At 44.0% G+C, this 19,702-nt stretch overlaps 1 protein-coding gene across 1 annotated transcript; it reads right to left on the bottom strand.

Annotated features, from left to right (window-relative positions):
- Window positions 1-1,988: 1,988 nt before the first annotated feature.
- IQCC (IQ motif containing C) lies at window positions 1,989-19,702 on the bottom strand. The gene is made up of 5 exons (XM_068265399.1): window positions 19,609-19,702; window positions 19,379-19,522; window positions 15,203-15,818; window positions 8,725-8,822; window positions 1,989-2,205 (listed from the first exon to the last, which is right to left on the bottom strand). The coding sequence occupies exons 1-5, from the start codon at window positions 19,684-19,686 to the stop codon at window positions 2,167-2,169; spliced, it is 975 nt and encodes a 324-aa protein (XP_068121500.1). The 5' UTR covers window positions 19,687-19,702; the 3' UTR covers window positions 1,989-2,166.

The raw sequence follows: 19,702 nt of genomic DNA, 5'->3' as shown, positions 1-19,702 counted from the left end.
AGCTTACTGCGCAGGCGCAGTACAAAGTTTTCTTGTACTGCGCCTGCGCAGTAAGCTCCCATGACACCCGCGGGAGCGAGCGCGGCCATGCAGCCGCAGTCTAGATAGATGCATAATTAGACCAAGACTGGCAGCGGGGACTGGAGGATAGTAGGAGGACGGCGCAGGACATGACAGCTGCAGGGAGCCTGATAGAAGCCCCAGGTGTCGTGTTTTTGTTTTTTTAACCCCTTCACACAACCCCTTTAAACAATACCAGTTGCCTGACAGCCCTGCTGATCTTTTTGGCTGCAGTAGCATCTGATGTACCGATTTTAAGTACCATCCATTCAGAGGCTATGACAACCATAAGGTCTGGGTGTTGAAAGCAGTAGCCAAGACTACAAGTACATGGTGGCTGTAGACTTGGCTGTTGAAATGTTGGCTTCTTACCGTATAGATCACACAAGTAAGGTCTTGTACAAGAAAGTGGAGGTATCCATACACAACACATTTGTTTTATACAAGAAAGCAGGCAACATGGCCAGGTTTATGAATTCATCAAAATAACAATTGATTAATCAAAATAACTCCTGTGGAGTATGTCAAATTGTTATTTTGATTAATTCACAGTCTTTAGAGTCTGCTTATAGGAGGTAAGTCCACCACTGCCTCCCAAGCATTACCGGTAACATTTTTAGATATTGTTTTTATTCTTCTGGCGCCTGTTTATTACATAGCCTTGTATCCACCCTTGGTGGAGGGGATCCCCCTTTTTCTTTTCCGATCTACAGAGAGCAACTTCTTAATCCTGAGTGGGGACAGGACAATCTTCCCGCCTGCCTGTACAGTGGTTGCCTTGGAGGCAACCCTGGTTTGTGCGTATATTTCTTTGTACTCTTCCACTATATTCCATATTCTAGAACGTACTACACTATATTGGACTATCAGTGTCATTTTTTTGTCTGAGTATCAATGTGTTTGTGTTTATGTTAAGAGACCTTGTTGTACCCCCAAGTAGTATGAGAGCTTGCCTACATAATCTGTTCCAAGTATTCACAATTTGTTTGTCTTATACTATATGGAGGTGGTAGAACTGGCTAATCAAAACTAAATGTGTGTACTGGGCTTTATTGTAACAATTAGCGCCTAAAAAATATAGACCTTAAAAAAAAAAGCCATTAGTGCTACTCATTAACATTCTGCTGTGTGCCCAAAATGGTATATGAATATGTACATGGGGTATCATTTCAATCGTGACAAGCAAAATAGAATTTGGGGTGTTTTAGAGCTGAGGCCTATGTCATGTGAATTTTTTGTAGTCACAAAGTTCTGGTCAAATTTCAGCAAAATTGCATAAAGTCCAAATGTTTAAAAATACCAATATCTGAGTAGGGCTGGGTCTCTCGTTTTCGGAATGGTGACACTTGTGACTTATCAAATGGTCTGATGCTCCAGGGGCTTTGCTAAGCACAAATTACACCATTACATTGGGTGAAAATGCTGTGTGCCCAAAAAGCTATCCGATTAGGCATATACAGGGTATCATTTTAACCATGACAAGCAAGAGAATAGAATGTAGGTGTATTAGGGCCTATGTCATTTGAATTCTTTTTAACCAAATCAAACCAAATCAAAAGTACTGTAATAAAATTGTTATTTTTCTACACTCTGTACCAAAATAAAAACACTTAAAAAGAAGGGGGGGGGGGGGGGATAGAAATGAAAAAAGAATACAGAAATTGTTACCTTAGGAACTCAGCTTTTTAAATATGTATGGCATGAGGGTGTATGACTGATATTTTTGCAAATAAGGGCTTGTAATAATTGATAGAGTAGAAATGAGAAAAGTAGTATACTGTACGGATTTATTATTTTCCATCTACTACTACTTTTCGGTAAACTTCCTCTTTGAGATGGTAGATAGGAATTTACATTACGTAAATCTAATTCTTTACTGAATTAGTCCTACTGTGTATGATCAGTAGAAAGTAAACTGGACACATACATATTTTAAATACATCAACTTTTATTAGAGTGAAATGTCTTATTAAGAAAAAAAATGCCCTCTATACAGGATGTGTAGTCCACCAGTAATTTCAGCAGGTCTTTGCATTGCAGTTCATTGCTCAGTGAGATAAATGCAGGAGCACTGAGGAACACGAGTCTTTCAGAGTAGTATCCTCATCAGTTCTGGATTCCCAGCCTCTGTCTTACCATTAGATACTGAAGAAGACAAGCCATGTTAGACAATCTGCATTTAACATGGAAGGCTACTGAGCATTGCATCAACTATTGCATTTTTTTTTAAATAAATACATATGCTGTAGTAAAAGAGTGAAATACTTCACTCCCTAAACTGTAGTTCTTTTCCTGGTCACTAGCTCCAACAAAAGCCAGAACCATCCATATGTCTAGCACAAGTCTGTCTACAAGCAATGTATGTACTAGATGCAAGAAATCTCACCCAAAAGGGCTTTAACCACATACTGCAAAATGAATGAAGTTTATTGGATTTACAGAAAGTGTGCAATAATTGTTTAAATAAAATTAGGCAGGTGCGTAATTTTATTGATTCCAAAACCCTTAGAACTAATTATTGGAACTCAAATTGGCTTGGTAAGCTCAGTGACCCCTGACCTACATATACAGGTGAATCCAATTATGAGAGAGTAAAGGGGATTAATTGAAAGTTCCCTCCTCTTAAGTTTCTCTGAAGAGTAGCAACATGGGGGTCTCAAAACAACTCTCAAATGACCTGAAGATAAAGATTATTCATCATCATGTTTTAGGGGAAGGATACAGAAAGCGGTCTCAGAGATTGCAGCCGTCTGTTTCCACAGTTAGGAACATACGGAGGAAACGGAAGACCACAGGCTCAGTTCAAGTTAAGGCTTGAAGTGGCAGACCAAGAAAAATCTCAGATAAACAGAAGCAACGAATGGTGAGAAAAGTCAGAGTCAACCCACAGACCAGCACCAAAGACCTACAACATCATCTTGCTGCAGTGGAGTCACTGTGCATCGTTCAACCATTCGCCGCACTTTACACAAAAAGATGCTGTATGCGAGAGTGATGCAGAAGAAGCATTTTCTCCGCCCACAGCACAAACAGAGCCGCTTAAAGTATTCTAAAGCACATTTGGACAAGCCAGCTTCATTTTGGAATAAGGTGTTGTGGACTGATGAAACTAAAATTGAGTTATTTTGGCATAACAAGCGACGTTATGCATGGAGGAAAAACAACACACCATTCCAAGAAAAACATCTGCTACCTACAGGATCTTCTCAAAAAATTAGCATATTGTGATAAAGTTCATTATTTTCTGTAATGTACTGATAAACATTAGACTTTCATATATTTTAGATTCATTACACACAACTGAAGTAGGTCAAGCCTTTTATTGTTTTAATATTGATGATTTTGGCATACAACTCATGAAAACCAAAATTTCCTATCTCAAAAAATTAGCATATTTCATCCGACCAATAAAAGTAAAAAGTGTTTTTTTAAAACAAAAGAAGTCAACCTTCAAATAATTATGTTCAGTTATGCACTCCATACTTGGTCGGGAATCCTTTTGCAGAAATGACTGCTTCAATGCGGCGTGGCATGGAGGCAATCAGACTTAAGTATTCCTTTAAGCTTATCCAGAGTGTTGGGTCTTGCGTCTCTCAACTTTCTCTTCACAATATCCCACAGATTCTCTATGGGGTTTAGGTCAGGAGAGTTGGCAGGCCAATTGAGCACAGTAATACCATGGTCAGTAAACCATTTACCAGCGGTTTTGGCACTGTGAGCAAGTGCCAGGTCGTGCTGAAAAATGAAATCATCTCCATAAAGCTTTTCAGCAGATGGAAGCATGAAGTGCTCCAAATTCTCCTGATAGTTAGCTGCATTGACCCTGCCCTTGATAAAACACAGTGGACCAACACCAGCAGCTGACATGGCACCCCAGACCATCACTGACTGTGGGTGCTTGACACTGGACTTCAGGCATTTTGTCATTTCCCTCTCCCCGGTCTTCCTCCAGACTCTGGCACCATGATTTCCGAATGACATGTAAAAGTTGCTTTCATCCGAAAAAAGTACTTCGGACCACTGAGCAACAGGCCAGTGCTGCTTCTCTGTAGCCCAGGTCAGGCGCTTCTGCCACTGTTTCTGGTTCAAAAGTGGGTTCATGCTTCCATCTGCTGAAAAGCTTTATGGAGATGAAGATTTCATTTTTCAGCACGACCTGGCACCTGCTCACAGTGCCAAAACCACTGGTAAATGGTTTACTGACCATGGTATTACTGTGCTCAATTGGCCTGCCAACTCTCCTGACCTGAACCCCATAGAGAATCTGTGGGATATTGTGAAGAGAAAGTTGAGAGACGCAAGACCCAACACTCTGGATGAGCTTAAGGCCACTATCGAAGCATCCTGGGCCTCCATAACACCTGAGCAGTGCCACAGGCTGATTTCCTCCATGCCACGCCGCATTGAAGCAGTCATTTCTGCAAAAGGATTCCCGACCAAGTATTGAGTGCATAACTGAACATAATTATTTTAAAGGTTGACTTTTTTTGTTTTAAAAACACTTTTCTTTTATTGGTCGGATGAAATATGCTAATTTTTTGAGATAGGAAATTTTGGTTTTCATAAGCTGTATGCCAAAATCATCACTATTAAAACAATAAAAGGCTTGACCTACTTCAGTTGTGTGTATTTGAATCTAAAATATATGAAAGTCTAATGTTTATCAGTACATTACAGAAAATAATAAACTTTATCACAATATGCTAATTTTTTGAGGAGATCCTGTACAATAAAATATGGTAGTGTTTCCATCATGCTGTGGGGCTGTGTGGTCAGTGCAGGGACTGGGAATCTTGTCAAAGTTGAGGGACACATTGATTCCACTCAGTATCAGCAGATTCTGGAGACCAATGTCCAGGAATCAGTGACAAAGCTGAAGCTGCCCCAGGGCAGGATCTTTCAAGAAGACAACGCACACCGGGACGCAGGAGCGAGTGTGCTCCTGTCCTGTGCAGCCATAGGGGAGCAGAACAGACAATGTGCATGCGCGGTGCAGTATGTCCAGGTTTGGAGTCACCAGTGAGAACGGCACTGATTGTAGGAGAACACGGAGGGGAATGGGAGGCATGGTAAGTTCGGTATTTGCTTTTAACCCTCTACCCACTGCACATTCCATTTTCACCAGAGCCCTTCGGCTCTGGTATCCTTTAAAGAGATTCTGTATTGAAAAAAAAAGTGCCCCTGGGGGGTACTTACCACCGGACCTCTGTTCCCCGTTTCACGGTGGTCTCTATGTGCCCCTCCGAAGCCACAGCCAACAATTTGTCAGGCTGTGGCGCTGCAATATTTACCTTCCCCAGCTCAAGCACAGGTGCAGTAGCGGCTCGGATCAGGTGGAAATAGTCGTTCCCAGTCGGGGCCTCTCTACTGCGCAGGCGACTTACGTCTGCGCAGTAGAGCGGACCCGACTGGGATTGGCTAAGTCCGCCTGAGCTGAGAGCCGCTACTGCACCTGTGCTGGGGCAGGTAAATATTTACAGGGCCGCCGTTCGGAGTGGCCCAGCAAGACCACCGTGGGACGGGGGAAGCATCGATCGGATCCAGAGGCTTCCCTCTCCTGCGGTAAGCACCCCCCAGGGGCCCTTTTTTTCAAATGCAGTTTTTCTTTAAGGTTCAAAATCATTCTGAATTTTCCAGAAGGTTTTTTTGATCATGAAAACTCTGGAATAGAACCCCTGAAAATACTGGGATGTTAGAACTCTGGATATTGCCTGCTGAGCTATCAGTGAATTGATGGAATCCTTCAGAGCATTGGTCTTGTCTGTTTCCTTGGTAAGACTCATTACCACAAATTTTGTTTTGGGGCAAACTCTATTCTGTATCTTGTCTCTAATAATTCTAGAATAAAAGGATTTAGAGTGATAATTTTCCATTCTGGTAGAAAATGGAGTAGCCTTCCCCCCCGGTCCTTGTTTTTCAGAAGTATTGGCCGAGGCTGGTTTGGGAAAACAGGAAAGAGGATTTTCCCTTGCCCACATTGTAAGACCACTTTCTCCTGGATGGCTGAGATTTTAACAGAGCTGCATCTAACTTTGGATACTTAGTCCAGAAGGCAGAATCATCCTCTTTGGATGGGTATTTCCTTTTGAAGGATCCAGAAATATAAATGCATTTTTCTGGGTCATTCCAATGAGATAGTATAATCTTTTTCAGGGAAGGATACACTGGTAAAGTTCTACCCTGCATGCCTTTAAGGCCCTGATACATATCATCCCGAGCAGAACTAGCAGGGGCAGTTTCAGCAATCTGTTCTGCATCATAGATCACTAAATGTTTCTGAGGTGTCTTCATCAGTGAAGAAATACAGGTTTTGGATCTTTAGAAACTGATTCTGACCCCGACTCCTGTCTATCCTCTCCCTTCTCCATGGAATCATCAACCGATGAAGACACCCCAAAATGCTGAGGGACAGGGGTTTGTTCATTGGCTGATATTTCAGGCCCTACAACTACAACCAGTTTCTAAACTAATAGAGAGACTGGTAGGGTATTAGGAGATACCAGTGGCACCTTCTGAGCCAAAGGGGAGGCGGTACTAATGGTGGTGGTGGTGGAGAGGGTTGCACAGTGAAGTTCATAACAGATCTAAAAGCCTCAAAAGTGGAATTCAAATCTGATCTCATCAATTCCATAAACTTCATCATGACAGCTGAGGGGTCAGGAGTTTCAGGAAAACACTTATGGCACAAAGATCTATTCGAAGAAGCAGACTATTTAGCTTGACATTTGGAATTGGCATAGCACTTTGATGTATCCTCATATTTAGTGGGCTGATTAGTATTGGCCTAAAATACATAAGTGACACTTATGAACTGTCAGTAGTTAGTCTTTAAAGGGCATCTGAAGTGAGAGGTAAATGGAGGCTGCCATATTTATTTCCTTTCAAACAATACCAGTGCCTGGCAGTGCTCCTGGTCTATTTGGCTGTAGTAGTGTCTGAATCACACCTGAAACAAGCATGCAGATAATCTTGTCAGATCGGACAATAGGCAGAAACAGCTGATCCGCTGCATGCTTGTTCAGGGTCTAAGGCTAAAAAGTATTAGAGGCAAAGGATCAGCAGAGCAGCCAGGCAACTAGTATTGCTTAAAAGGAATTAAAAATGGCAGCCTTCATAACACTCTCACTTCAGTTGTATTAGCCAGACTACCCACTAATGCTTTACCAGGACCAAAGCGCTACAAAATGGCCTGGTTAGCATTATAGTAAAGGAACCCTCTTTACCTTCTCAGCCATCCACTGGTTCCTTCTGACTGCCAGCAGGAGAAGTATCTGCCTTCTCCATCTCTCCCCAGAGTCACTCTAGCAGCCGAGAGAAAAATAGCAAAGGATGCCAAAGCCACTTCCTTCACAGCAAACTTGTCTATATATCTTATCTAAAGTTTAGATAGTGTACTCATCAAATCTAGCTGCAAACAGCTTCAACAATTTATGATTATTTATTCCTGTGATACAATGAGAGCTGCCATGTTCTGTTTGTTACATTACACACAGGCAAACTGATCTGTATCTCCAGCCCTCAGCCTGTGTAAACTTCACTCCCCTCTCCCTCTTCCCCCCTGCCTCTGGCTAGTAACCTCCTCCTCCTCCTACTGCTGCTCAGACTGAGCTCCCATAAGCCCTTGCTACTAAGGCTCAGAGTTCCAAGGCACTCTGGAGAAGCTGTGGGCAAGGCTTGTTTAGTGTATAGGGAATTAGAGTATTAAAACAAAAAAGTATTTGTCTTGAGGAATGCCTTATAAACTACCGGTATATGAAAGGAACACAATTTTGCAATGAGTAAAAGTTTATCTCGGATTCACTTTAAAGTGAACCCAAGCCAAAGCTTGAGTTCAAAACAAGTTCTTATCCTAAAGAGAGGGAAGCCTCAGGATCCTATTGAGGCTTCCCTGTCTTGTCGGCAGCCCCCGTCGCAGAGCGTGGCCCCCTCCGAATCGGGGCGCAGCTCAACTTCCTTACTAATGGCCACGCTGTAGCCGCGTGAGCCCGCCTGCTCATGCAACGTAGCACGGAGCCCGTGACTCCAGCTCACTGTGTATGGGCAGGCGGGCTCAGTTGGCTATTGCACAACCATGAATAAAGAAGAGGCGCTGCGGCCCCGATCTGATTAGCAAAAATACCTTGTCGCTATTCTGGGGACCCGCGCTCAGCAATGGGGGACATTAGAATAGATAGGGAAGCCTCAATAGGATCCGGAGGCTTCCCTCTCTTTAGGTAAGCATCTGATTTTGTGTACCCGCGCATCGTTCCTGGATGATGATAGGTGAAACAGTAGTTGAGGTGGCCCCAGTTCAGGATTACTTCCCATACAAGTTGTGTGGCTGTGACTCTGCTGACATATCACAGATACCCTGCCATATCAAACACAGCAAACAGACCAATGTCCATAAATAGAATTTGCAGATGAGGTCTCTAGGGGGAAGCAGGCAGCTGTGACAGGATGAGAGCAGTGCTGGATCAATTCAAGAAGGGACTTGTTAGACTGTGAGACCACTAGAACTTCTCTCTTCCGACTGGTTCTACATCTTCCTTGCAGTGACATTTTATTTCTTAAATGATTCATTTGCAGGTTCTGCCTTGCACATTATCACAGTGTGTGGTTTGCATTAGTTATTCAGAACATAACAATCTAGAGGGAAAACACATTACAGGGACTAGGACTTACATTTTTTCTACTTGCTATTGCTTGCTGTACCCATAGTATTTCCATAGCTAGGTGACTCCTATGCATTTGAAGTTCTTTCTGATTTTTTAAAGAGAGATCTAAGAGAGGGGGAAATACAATAGTCATTTATGGCAAATCTCCTGGTACAAGTTCAACGACAATGAGCATGATGAAGAAATATACACACACACACACACACACACACACACAAGCTACAGGTATGAATAAAAGACAAAAATTACTTACGGTAATGTCTTTTCCAGAAGACGAAAGGACAGCAACCCTGAGACTTGTCTCCCTCCAGCATTCAATGGACAGGAAGCTAGATAAAACATTTGCATATTAGATTAGATAGGGATTAGATAGGTATATACACATGGTTTCCCCTTACCCCATCAGTTGTAAAAAAAGACTCCACACAGAATGATGCTTCAAATAAATTTTAATAAGAAATATCCGGGTGGGTAGTAAGGGTGCTGTCCTTTCGTCTTCTGGAAAAGACATTACCGTAAGTAATTTTTGTCTTTCCCAGAACGTCTCAGGACAGCAACCCTGAGATGACAGACAAGAACAAACTAGGGGGGGGACAACAGCTTGCAACACTTTCCTGCCAAAACATAAATCAGAATTTGACAATACATCTAATTTATAATGTTTGACAAACGTATTGTGACTCGACCAGGTGGCTGCTTTACATATTTGCTCAATAGTAGCTCCTGCCCTCTCTGCCCATGAAGTAGAGACTGCTCTGGTTGAATGTGCCTTGATTGCTGACACCAGCTGCCTTCCTTGATGAACATAGGCTAAAGCAATGGCTTGTTTAATCCATCTGGCAATAGTTGGTCTCGAAGCTTGTTTGCCTTTGAATTTTCCTGCAAATAGCACCAGGAGAGCATTAGATTTTCTCCATGATTTGGAACGTTGAAGGTACTCGATCATACATCTTCTCACATCTAAACAATGCAACTTGCTCTCGTTTTGATTAGATGGGTTATTACAGAAAGATGGTAGAAAAATCTCTTGGGATCTGTGAAACTTGGAGGATACTTTCGGCAGAAAGGATACATCTAGACGCAGAGTAATTCTGTCATCGCTGATGATGCAATAAGGTTCATTTATTGAAAGAGCCTGGAGTTCCCCTATTCTTCAGGCAGTTGTTATTGCCAGCAAAAAAACAGTCTTTAGGGTTAACAGTTTTTCAGATATTTCTGCAATCGGCTCAAAAGGTGGTTCACATAAGGCCTGTAGTACTGTATTTAGATCCCAGGAAGGGATTTTTGACTGAACGATTGGTCGAAGTCTTTTTGCTGCTTTAAAAAAACCGGATTATATACTCCTCAGCTAACCTTCTCTCCAGGAAGACACTTAAAGCCGATACCTGTACCTTTAAAGTGCTGATGCTAAGGCTTTTCTCAAATCCACACTGTAAGAATTCTAATACAGAATTTGAATGTGTCAAGTCCCTCTCGTTCTTCAAGCACCATGAATTATAGGTTTTCCATGCCTTCTGATATATTTGGCGCGTAACCTTCTTTCTGCTCTGAATGAGTGTTTCCGATAATTTATTAGAGAACCCTTTGCCCTTTAGTATTTTCCATTCAGGCTCCATGCCGAAAGCCGAAGCAGACTCAGGTTGGGATGAAGCGCTGGGCCCTGTGTCAGAAGATCCTGACGACCTGGAAGAATCAGATAATCTGTAGCTAAACGTTTTAGCAGAGCAAACCAAGGTCTCTTTGGCCAGAAAGGAACAATCAGGATTACTTGTGCTTGATCTCGACATATCTTGTTCAACACTCTTGAGATAAGATGCAGAGGAGGGAAGGCATACATCTTGTGATGACTCCAGGTGATTGAAAATGCATCCACCTCCCATGGATCGTCCCGCGGGCACAGAGAACAAAATAGACGGCATTTCGCATTGGCTCGTCTCGCAAACAGATCTACTTGTGGGGCCCCCCAGAGATTTGCTATCCTCTGAAACTCTTGTTCGTTCAGACTCCATTCGTCCTGGGAGAGATCTTGTCTGCTTAGATAGTCTGCTAGATAATTCAGGGTCCCCTTGAGATGTAACGCTTTCAGGGAAAGTAGATTCCTTTCTGCCCAATGCAGAATCTTTGATGCTTGGGATCTTAGACCACTGCTCCTGGTACCCCCCTGACGGTTGAGATAGGCCACTACTGTACTGTTGTCTGTACGAATAGTCACATGCGTTTGGAGAATTTGAGCCTGAAATGATTGGAGTGCTTCCCATACAGCTTGCAATTCTCTGCTGTTTGAAGACCGTCTGCGAAGATGAGCAGACCACTGCCCTTGCGCCAGAAGAGTATTCAGATGTGCTCCCCAACCCCAGGAGCTTGCGTCTGTCGTTATAACAGCCTGGGTTGGAAAATCCCAAAGGTTTCCCCTGGAGAGATGCTCTGTCTTTAGCCACCATAGCAGAGAATGTTTGACACTCCATGGAATTTGGAACTTCTTGTCTAGGGAGGATAGATGTTTGTCCCATTTGGATAAGATCCAGGTCTGAAGTTCTCTCGAGTGAAGTTGACCCCACTGTACTGCTGGGAATGATGCAGTCAACAGACCCAGTAATGCCATAGCTTTTCTTATCGAAATTATCCTCCTGCTCTGAAAAGAAAGAACAGAATTCAGTAAAATGGTCGACTTTCTGGGAGGCAAAACAAGTTTCTTATTAGCAGTACATATTTCAAAGCCAAGAAACTCCATATTTTGTTGCGGCTGTAGGGATGATTTTTCCCAGTTAATCACCCACCCAAGTGACTGCAAAAAATCCAGTGTAAATTTCATTTGAAGTTCCACCGATTGGACAGAGGGACCCCAAATTAATAAATCGTCCAGGTAGGCCATAATCTGAATAGAGTTTAATCTCAGAACAGCTAGAACCTCTGCCATGACTTTTGTAAATAGCCATGGGGCTGATGATAACCCAAAGGGGAGAGCGTTAAATTGAAAATGTCTTACCTCTCCATGAAGAAGGACTGCGAACCTCAGGAATTGTTGCGACTCTAGATGAATCGGAAGATGCAAGTATGCGTCTTTGAGATCCAATGAGGTTAACAGACAGCCTTCCTGCAGTAGGTTTACCACTGAGCGAATGTTGTCCATTCGGAATTTCCTGTAAAGTACTGCCTTGTTCAGCCTTTTCAGATTCAGGATAAATCTGTAACTGCCTTGGGGTTTCTTTATGAGAAACACAGGGGAATAAAATCCTAGGCCTTCCTGGCATCTTGGTACTTGCCTGATGACTCTCTTTTCCAGGAGGGTGTTTACTTCTTTTAACAGTGCCTGTGACTGATCCGGAGTGTTTGGAGAGGGAGTCACAAAGAATTGCGTTGGTGGGCGCCTGATGAACTCTATTTTGTATCCCTGTGAGATTATGTTTAACAGCCAACTGCTCTGGAATGTTTCCTGCCATCTTTCGAGGAAGTGGGCCAGTCTGCCGCCCACCGGGATTCTGGCGTCATTGTTTTGATGGAGGGTTCGTACTGGTGTAAGCCGGATTTCCTCTTGGTCGTTGCATCTTATTTGGTACCCACTTTCTCTTCTGGGTATTTTTATTCTCCGTTTCTTGTTTTCCTGATGAACGAAAGGAGCGATTGAAACGAAAATTCCTCCGTTTAATTGGAAAGTTCTTCTTACTATCAGCAGATCTTTCCAAAGTTTCTTCCAGCTTTGTTCCAAACAAAAGTCTGCCTTCACATGGGATACCGCATAGTTTAGATTTGGACGACGTATCTCCCTGCCAGGTCTTTACCCATACTCCTCTTCTGGCAGAATTTACTAGAGCTGTGGTTCTAGCAGTCAGACGGACCGAGTCATCTGCCGCGTCCGCCAAATAATTTGTAGCATGTAAGATCTTGGGAAACATATTCAATATATCCCCTCTAGGTATCCCAGATGCTATTTGTGATTGTACTTCCATCAACCATACTTTCAAGGACCTAGCCACAGCTGTAGCTGCCACAGACGGCTTGAAGTTTAATGACGCCGCTTCCCATGCTCTCCTTAGGATGTTATCCATTTTCTTGTCGATTGGATCTTTCAAGCAACCGAAGTCCTCAAACTGTAGATCCGCTCTCCTGGACACCTTAGACAAAGAGGGGTCCAGCTTAGGCGCGGTTCCCCAAAACTTCTGATCCTCTGCACTATACGGGTATCTCTTGGCCAAAGATTTTGGCCAAAAGGCTCTCTTTTCAGGATTGTCCCATTCTCTCTTAATGATTTCTTTAAGACTATTGTGTACCGGTATAAACGACATCTGAGGGTCTGACAACGTTTCATACATCTGGTCTAGGGGTGTTAACGTTTTCTTTTCTGTAGTGATCCCCATTGCCTGGTGCATGGCTTCTAACAATTCTTTCATAAAGTCCGTAGAAAAGGCGAATTTATGACTCTTGCTACCCTTTTCTTCTACCTTATCTGTCTCTGAAGGAATTTCATCAAAAGAAGAAATTTCCGATCCTGCATCAGATCCTTCTGAATCTTCTGAAAGCATAACATCTAATTTTCTCTTTTTTGTAGGGGGACTATCAGCAGGGGTTGGATTTGACTGTTTAATCCCCACAGAGCCAGAGGGGCCAGGCATTGACCCATCTGCCCTAGGTGGCGAGGCGGCCGAGCTTTTCATGGTTTCCACAGCTGAGGAAATTTCGGCTCTAATCCATCCTTTCAAGTCTTTAAACATTGAAGGCGATTCCTCTCTGACAACCTTCTCTGTACAGGATTGACATAAGGGTTTAGAAGATGATGACAAGTGACCCTTGCACACTGCACATTTCTTGGAGGGCTTGTGAGTTGCAGAGCCTTTGGGTTTGTCACTGTCATTTTTATCAGGTCTGCTGGGAAGTTCTGTCTTATCAGCTCTAGTTTCTGATTTCCCATCCACTTTACGAGTTTTAGGCTATAATAAAACAGAAAAACAGAAAAAAAAAATATCAATCAGCCTGAGAACCCTCTGATTAGTGCTAATATGAATCATAGAACCACAAATGATGCATACCAGAGAGGGTACGGAGCTTGACTCCACAGAGCCCTGGGAGGAAGATCCGCCGGCAGCCTCCATAGTCACAGACACTGAAAAAAGTGACTAAGTAAGTTTAATAGCCCTGCTATTATTCCTGCCCTGCCCACAGAATAAAACACATTTATCACAGGCCCCAGAAGATCCTACCAGTCCTGAAGATTTTTCTTTCCGACAAGTCACGCCAGCCTCCACCTCCGTAAGCAAGGAGGAATCTGCGCTAAACGCCGCTCTGGAGCGCACGCCGGGCCAGGAGACTTCCTGCTTCCGGCTTCTGGTCACGTGTGGTGCCAAACACGTGATCCGCGGGCGGGACTTCCGGAATCCGACGAACTTCCGTATCCTGGGGAAGGCTCTAGCGTGCAGCGTGATCCCGCGCGAGGACAACTAGCCTGCGCAGACTAGGGGGATCACACAAGCCGCGGCTCCTGCAACAAGCATGGGTGGCCAGCCAAATCCCCACCACTAGCATCCTGCTGGACAGGATAACAACTGATGGGGTAAGGGGAAACCATGTGTATATACCTATCTAATCCCTATCTAATCTAATATGCAAATGTTTTATCTAGCTTCCTGTCCATTGAATGCTGGAGGGAGACAAGTCTCAGGGTTGCTGTCCTGAGACGTTCTGGGAAATGTATACATCTAGGACTATAAAGCTGCTTACTTTCAAGCGAATGCATTTTTCTCAACTATTTCGAATCAAAAGAGCCAGGTCTTCACGAGTCTGAAATTTGAGTCCCAGACATTTTACAGGTCAATGCCTGAGCAGGCAGTAGAGGCTTAGCATTAAATAGCTAAAATGGGGATGGATGCTTAGATGGGGTACTGCTTATAGTGACCATATATGCAGTGATTTTATATAAGTGTGTTTGAGACCATATATGCAGTGATTTTATAAGAGTGTGTGTGAGACCATATATGCAGTGATTTTATGTGAGTGAGTGAGTGTGTGTGTGTGCTCTATTAAAAAGCATTATGAGCACAGTCTGCAAAAGGATCATTAGGTGGACTACAAACTGAAATACTCAATGAATGAAAGAGGGGTTTGTTTGCATTGTTCAGCCTTTCTGATTAGATCATTTCCAAGCGACCGGAATGGTTTTACATCAGTCTTCAACATTTTCAGTAGCAGTTTTTCCTCAATCTGTTAATTTTTGTATGGGGGTAAAACAACTGGGTCACTACATATATGGCCACTGATAGCTGCACATGAAACTTGAGGCCCTATTGTACAACTGGATCCCACTACTCTCATGATAAAGAGAAACAAAAAGCAGGGGATACCACAGCAATACAGTTTGATCAAGGTTGCTTACACAAAAAGTTCACTTAATCAAAATGCTCTTAAAAGTATTCAAACATTATTCAGAAATACTAGAGCTGAAATTAATGCTGAACATTTTTTTCCCCAAAAAAGCTGACCTCTTACTTTCTCACCTGCATCCAAGGTTTTGTCACTCCAAACAGAGCTTTTTCTTGTCCACTCTAAACTCTCAGATGTCTGATCCATAACAAACATTATGCTGCAATCAAGTGGCTGTTTCATTTGTGAGCCAATTTTCTCTGAGTGGGGATGCAACTTTTCTGGAACAACTGTCTCTGGCAGGAAGCTTTCCCGTTCTGGCCTATGACTCGCTATCAGATGGTCTCCAGTAGTTAACGCATTAGCCTGAGCTAAGTAGCACACCTTTTTTGGATCATCAGTCTCTGGTAAAAGGTCTCCTCTTTTGGTGCTACCACCCTCTGATAATTGGCGTTCTCCTGCTACAGCATCATTTTTAAGGCGCCAGCTTTCATTATCCCAGTCTGCTTGTAAATGGCAATTTTCTTGTCCTTCATTTATCTTTGCAGGAAGGAAATCTGAATTTGGATAATCCCTCTGAGCTACACTGGGCTCTGCTTCTAGGTCAGTAGCTGCTGGCATGTAAAGTCCCATATCCATAGCTTGTATCCCCTTTCCATTGTTGCTGCAAGACCCAGTGTGTCCTGTGGCATCTTTGTGTAAACCATTTCCTGTGCAAGTGACAGTGAGAGGGGCATCTTTGAATAGAACCTATAAAAGGAAAACAGTGTCACCATGCCTCCCAACTTTTTCCTAAACAATATTGGAAAAAAAACATAAGACCTTGTTACATTCCTGGTGAAATGACGTTCACCTCATATAAAGAAGAAAAAGGCAATCATATTTTTTTAAATTGTAGTACACACCTATAACTTTCAACCCCCATGAAACAAATACTAAAAGAAAATCAAGATCAGAAAATCATCTAATCAGGAAGTAGAGAGTGTATACGAGGCTATGCAGAGGAGACCAGCGGCAAGTAAGTGGCAATTGGAGTGTGAAGGAAGTGAGTTGCTCAATATGAGGCTTCCCTGCGCTTACTCTGATGAGGGAGCACGGAGGGTGGCCCCAGGGATAGGGAGAAGTCGGTCTGCTCCCCCCCCCCCCCCCCCTCCAGCTGAGTCTCAGTGTGGCTGTGGCTCACCCCCCCCCCCCCCAATCACCTATGGGGGCACCTATACCTAGCTAACCTATACTAACTGCACCTATACCTAGCTACCTATACTAAAGGCACCTATACCTAGCTAACTGATACTGGCTGCACCTATACCTAGCTAACCTATAATGAAGGCACATTTACTTAGTTACCTATACTGAAGGCACCTATACCTACAGCACCTACACCTAGATACCTATACTGAAGGCACATCTATACCTAGCTAACCTATACTGGTGGCACCTATACTAGGAGCAACTATAGCTGGCTACCTATACTGGGGGCACCTATAGCTAGCTACCTATACTGGGGGATACCTACAGCTGGCTACCTATACTGGGGACACCTATGCCTGGCTACCTATACTGGGGACACCCATACCTGACTACCTATACCAGTGATGGCTAACCTTGGCACTCCAGCTGTGGTGGAACTCCATGAGGCATTGCAATACTCTGACAGCTGTAAGCATAACTCGGGGAGGCAGAGGCATGATGAGATTTGTAGCTTTGTCACGGCTACAGTGCCAAGGTTAGCCATCATTGACACTTGCGCACGGAAGGGGGTGTTCCGGGTGTCTGGAACCTCCCCCTGGGCCGAGACCGTCCGTATAAATGTATACAACTGTCCCAGCGATGCTGCTGCGCATAGGCGCTTCACTACAGAGAGCCGTGATACTCCGGGCGGCTGAGTAAAGAAGAGTCTTCCTCTGTCCCTCCCTTCCACCCTCAGCTCTCTCTTAAATCAGTGGCAGCATTTTGAAACTGGCACCTCTCTTCAGCCTATAGAAAGAGAGGCAGCCGAGCCAGCCCACCCCCACACGCCTGTCAGCGCGCACATGGAGCCGAGCCAGGAGGAGAAACACACTCCTCCAGTCCAGGAAGACTGCACTGTGTGCAGGAGGAGCGGCTGCCGCTGGGTCACCCGATGTACTTCTTTCCCCCAGGGAGGCAGCCAGCTACTCTCCACATCCAGCCCTGCCATGTCACCACGCAGAGACCAGGGAGAGAGCACTGCAGCAGCGACAGTCACACAGTAAGCTCAGCTAGCCAGGTAATCTAAAACTGTGTGTGTGGCTCAGTCAGACTCCCGCATTCATCAGCCCTTCCTTGCCACACAAGCTCCTCTGGCTGTCACTCGCTGCTCCTATATGTTTATTGGAAGGGTCAAGGAGTCAGGACAGGGCAGATGATTAGCCAGGGAAGGGAATGTATGTGGCTGGCTTTCTCATTCTTCGTTGTTCTCCCCAGACAGCAGTAAACCCCCAGGCAGCAGTGAACGGCATAATCTAACATGGGGAGGGGGACAAGAGGTGATTACTAATAAGCCATCACTGTGTGTAAGAGGTGAGAAGGGCAAGTTCTTTCCTTCTTAAATGTGTGACATGAACAGGACAGAAGGAAAACAGATATGCACCCTATATGTATTTAGAGTTTAGCCTGCAAAATGCCCCCTCATTTGTGTATTATTATTTAGCATTTATGTAGTGTGACATCTTCTGCAGTACTGTACAGAGTATATTGTCTTGTGACTTAGCCATCCCTCAGAGGGGCTCCCAATCTAATCCTACTACATTATTATTATGTACAGTATGTATATAGCACTGACATCTTCTGCAGCACTTTACAGAGTACATTGTCATGTCACTGACTGTCCTCAGAGGAGCTCACACTCTAATCCTATCATAGTCATGGTCTAATGCCCTTCCATATTATTATTATTATTATTATGTGTTTATATAGCAGTGATATCTTCTGCAGCACTTACACTTAGGCCTCATTCACACTTTGTGCGCTTTTGTCCGCTTTTTTTTCAGCACATAATGTTACATGTTGCTGAAATAAAGTGCACAGAAGCGGACAGAAGCGTAGAGAGATATGAAGGCTGCAATATTTTGTACACAGTCATGCCCGTGGCTGTCTTAACGACAACTGAAGCGAGAGAGAAATGGAGGCTGCAATATTTACTTCCTTTTAAGCAATACCAGGTTCCTGGCTATCCAGCTGATCCTCTGCCTCTAATGCTGGGTACACACTATGAGATTTTTCTGGACGATTTACTGTCAGATCGATTATTTCCAACATGTCCGATTTGCTTTTCGATCGATTTCCGAGCATTTCCCGATTGATTTCCGTGCACTTTAATAGGAAATCGATCGGAAAATGCTCGGAAAACGATCGGAAAGCAAATCGAACATGTTGGAAATAATCGATCTGACAGTAAATCGACCATAAAATCTCATAGTGTGTACCCAGCATAATACTTTCATCCCTAGACACTAAACAAGCATGCAGCAGATCAGGTGTTTCTGACATTATTGTCAGATCTGACAAGATTAGCTGCATGCTTGTTACTGGTGTGATTCAGACACTACTGCAGCAGAATAGAGCAGAGGCGCTGCCAGGCAACTGGTATTGCTTAAAAGGAAATAAATATGGCAGCCTCCATATCCCTCTCATGCCCAGCCCCATCTTCTACACCATTCGATTTGTCATGCGATCGCTGATCAAATTGATAAAATCCAACATGTCCGATCAGGATTCGATTCGATTTGCGTTGAACGAACGCATATCGAATCGAACCCTGATTGAACATTTCAGGAACCCCCCCTTGAAAATCCTGGTTTTGCCCCTGAAATAAATATGGCAGCCTCCATATCCCTCTCATGCCCAGCCCCATCTTCTACACCATTCGATTTGTCATGCGATCGCTGATCAAATTGATAAAATCCAACATGTCCGATCAGGATTCGATTCGATTTGCGTTGAACGAACGCATATCGAATCGAACCCTGATTGAACATTTCAGGAACCCCCCCTTGAAAATCCTGGTTTTGCCCCTGATTGACCTATACTGAGGGCATAGTATGTGCTCGTGAGTCCCTGGGGGGGGGGATTACACCCTCACCCTGGGTGCAATTTAGCCTAGAAACTGCCCCGAGTCTGGTATCAGCAAAAGTAGAGGCCACAGGTGACTATTATCTGTCAGGATTTACAGAAAATGATGGGGTAGAAAGTCTGAGTTGTTTTTTAATGGACAAGAAATGTGCTACTGACAGCCCAGCAACGTAGTGATGAAACCACTGGGTTGAGCTGCCCACATACACAACACTCACCAAAGGTACGAACTGTGGCGGTGAAAGGTACCATTTCCCCCATTGCAAAGCCACGTCCTCCCCATCTATGTCCTGCAGCACGGCTTCATACTCCTGCTGCACTCTGCCGAGTCTCCGGCGGACCAGAAAGCCTCGAATGTGAGCCTGAATAGCAAATAACAAAGAAAGGCGAATCAGCACCGTGATGCGCTGCGCTACTGCTGCTCCTATCCCCACCCAGCTCTATCTACCTGTAACACCAGCGCTGCCACCACTTCTTCTTCTACTTCTTCCATTACAATACTAACGGCCGTTTCCTTAGCAACCATGAGCGGCGCATCCTGA

Source organism: Hyperolius riggenbachi, chromosome 2 (genome assembly GCF_040937935.1).
Source record: "Hyperolius riggenbachi isolate aHypRig1 chromosome 2, aHypRig1.pri, whole genome shotgun sequence".
NCBI lineage: Eukaryota > Metazoa > Chordata > Amphibia > Anura > Hyperoliidae > Hyperolius > Hyperolius riggenbachi.
The sequence above is the reverse complement of the archived record's forward strand: the minus strand, read 5'-3'. Positions and strand labels throughout refer to the sequence as shown.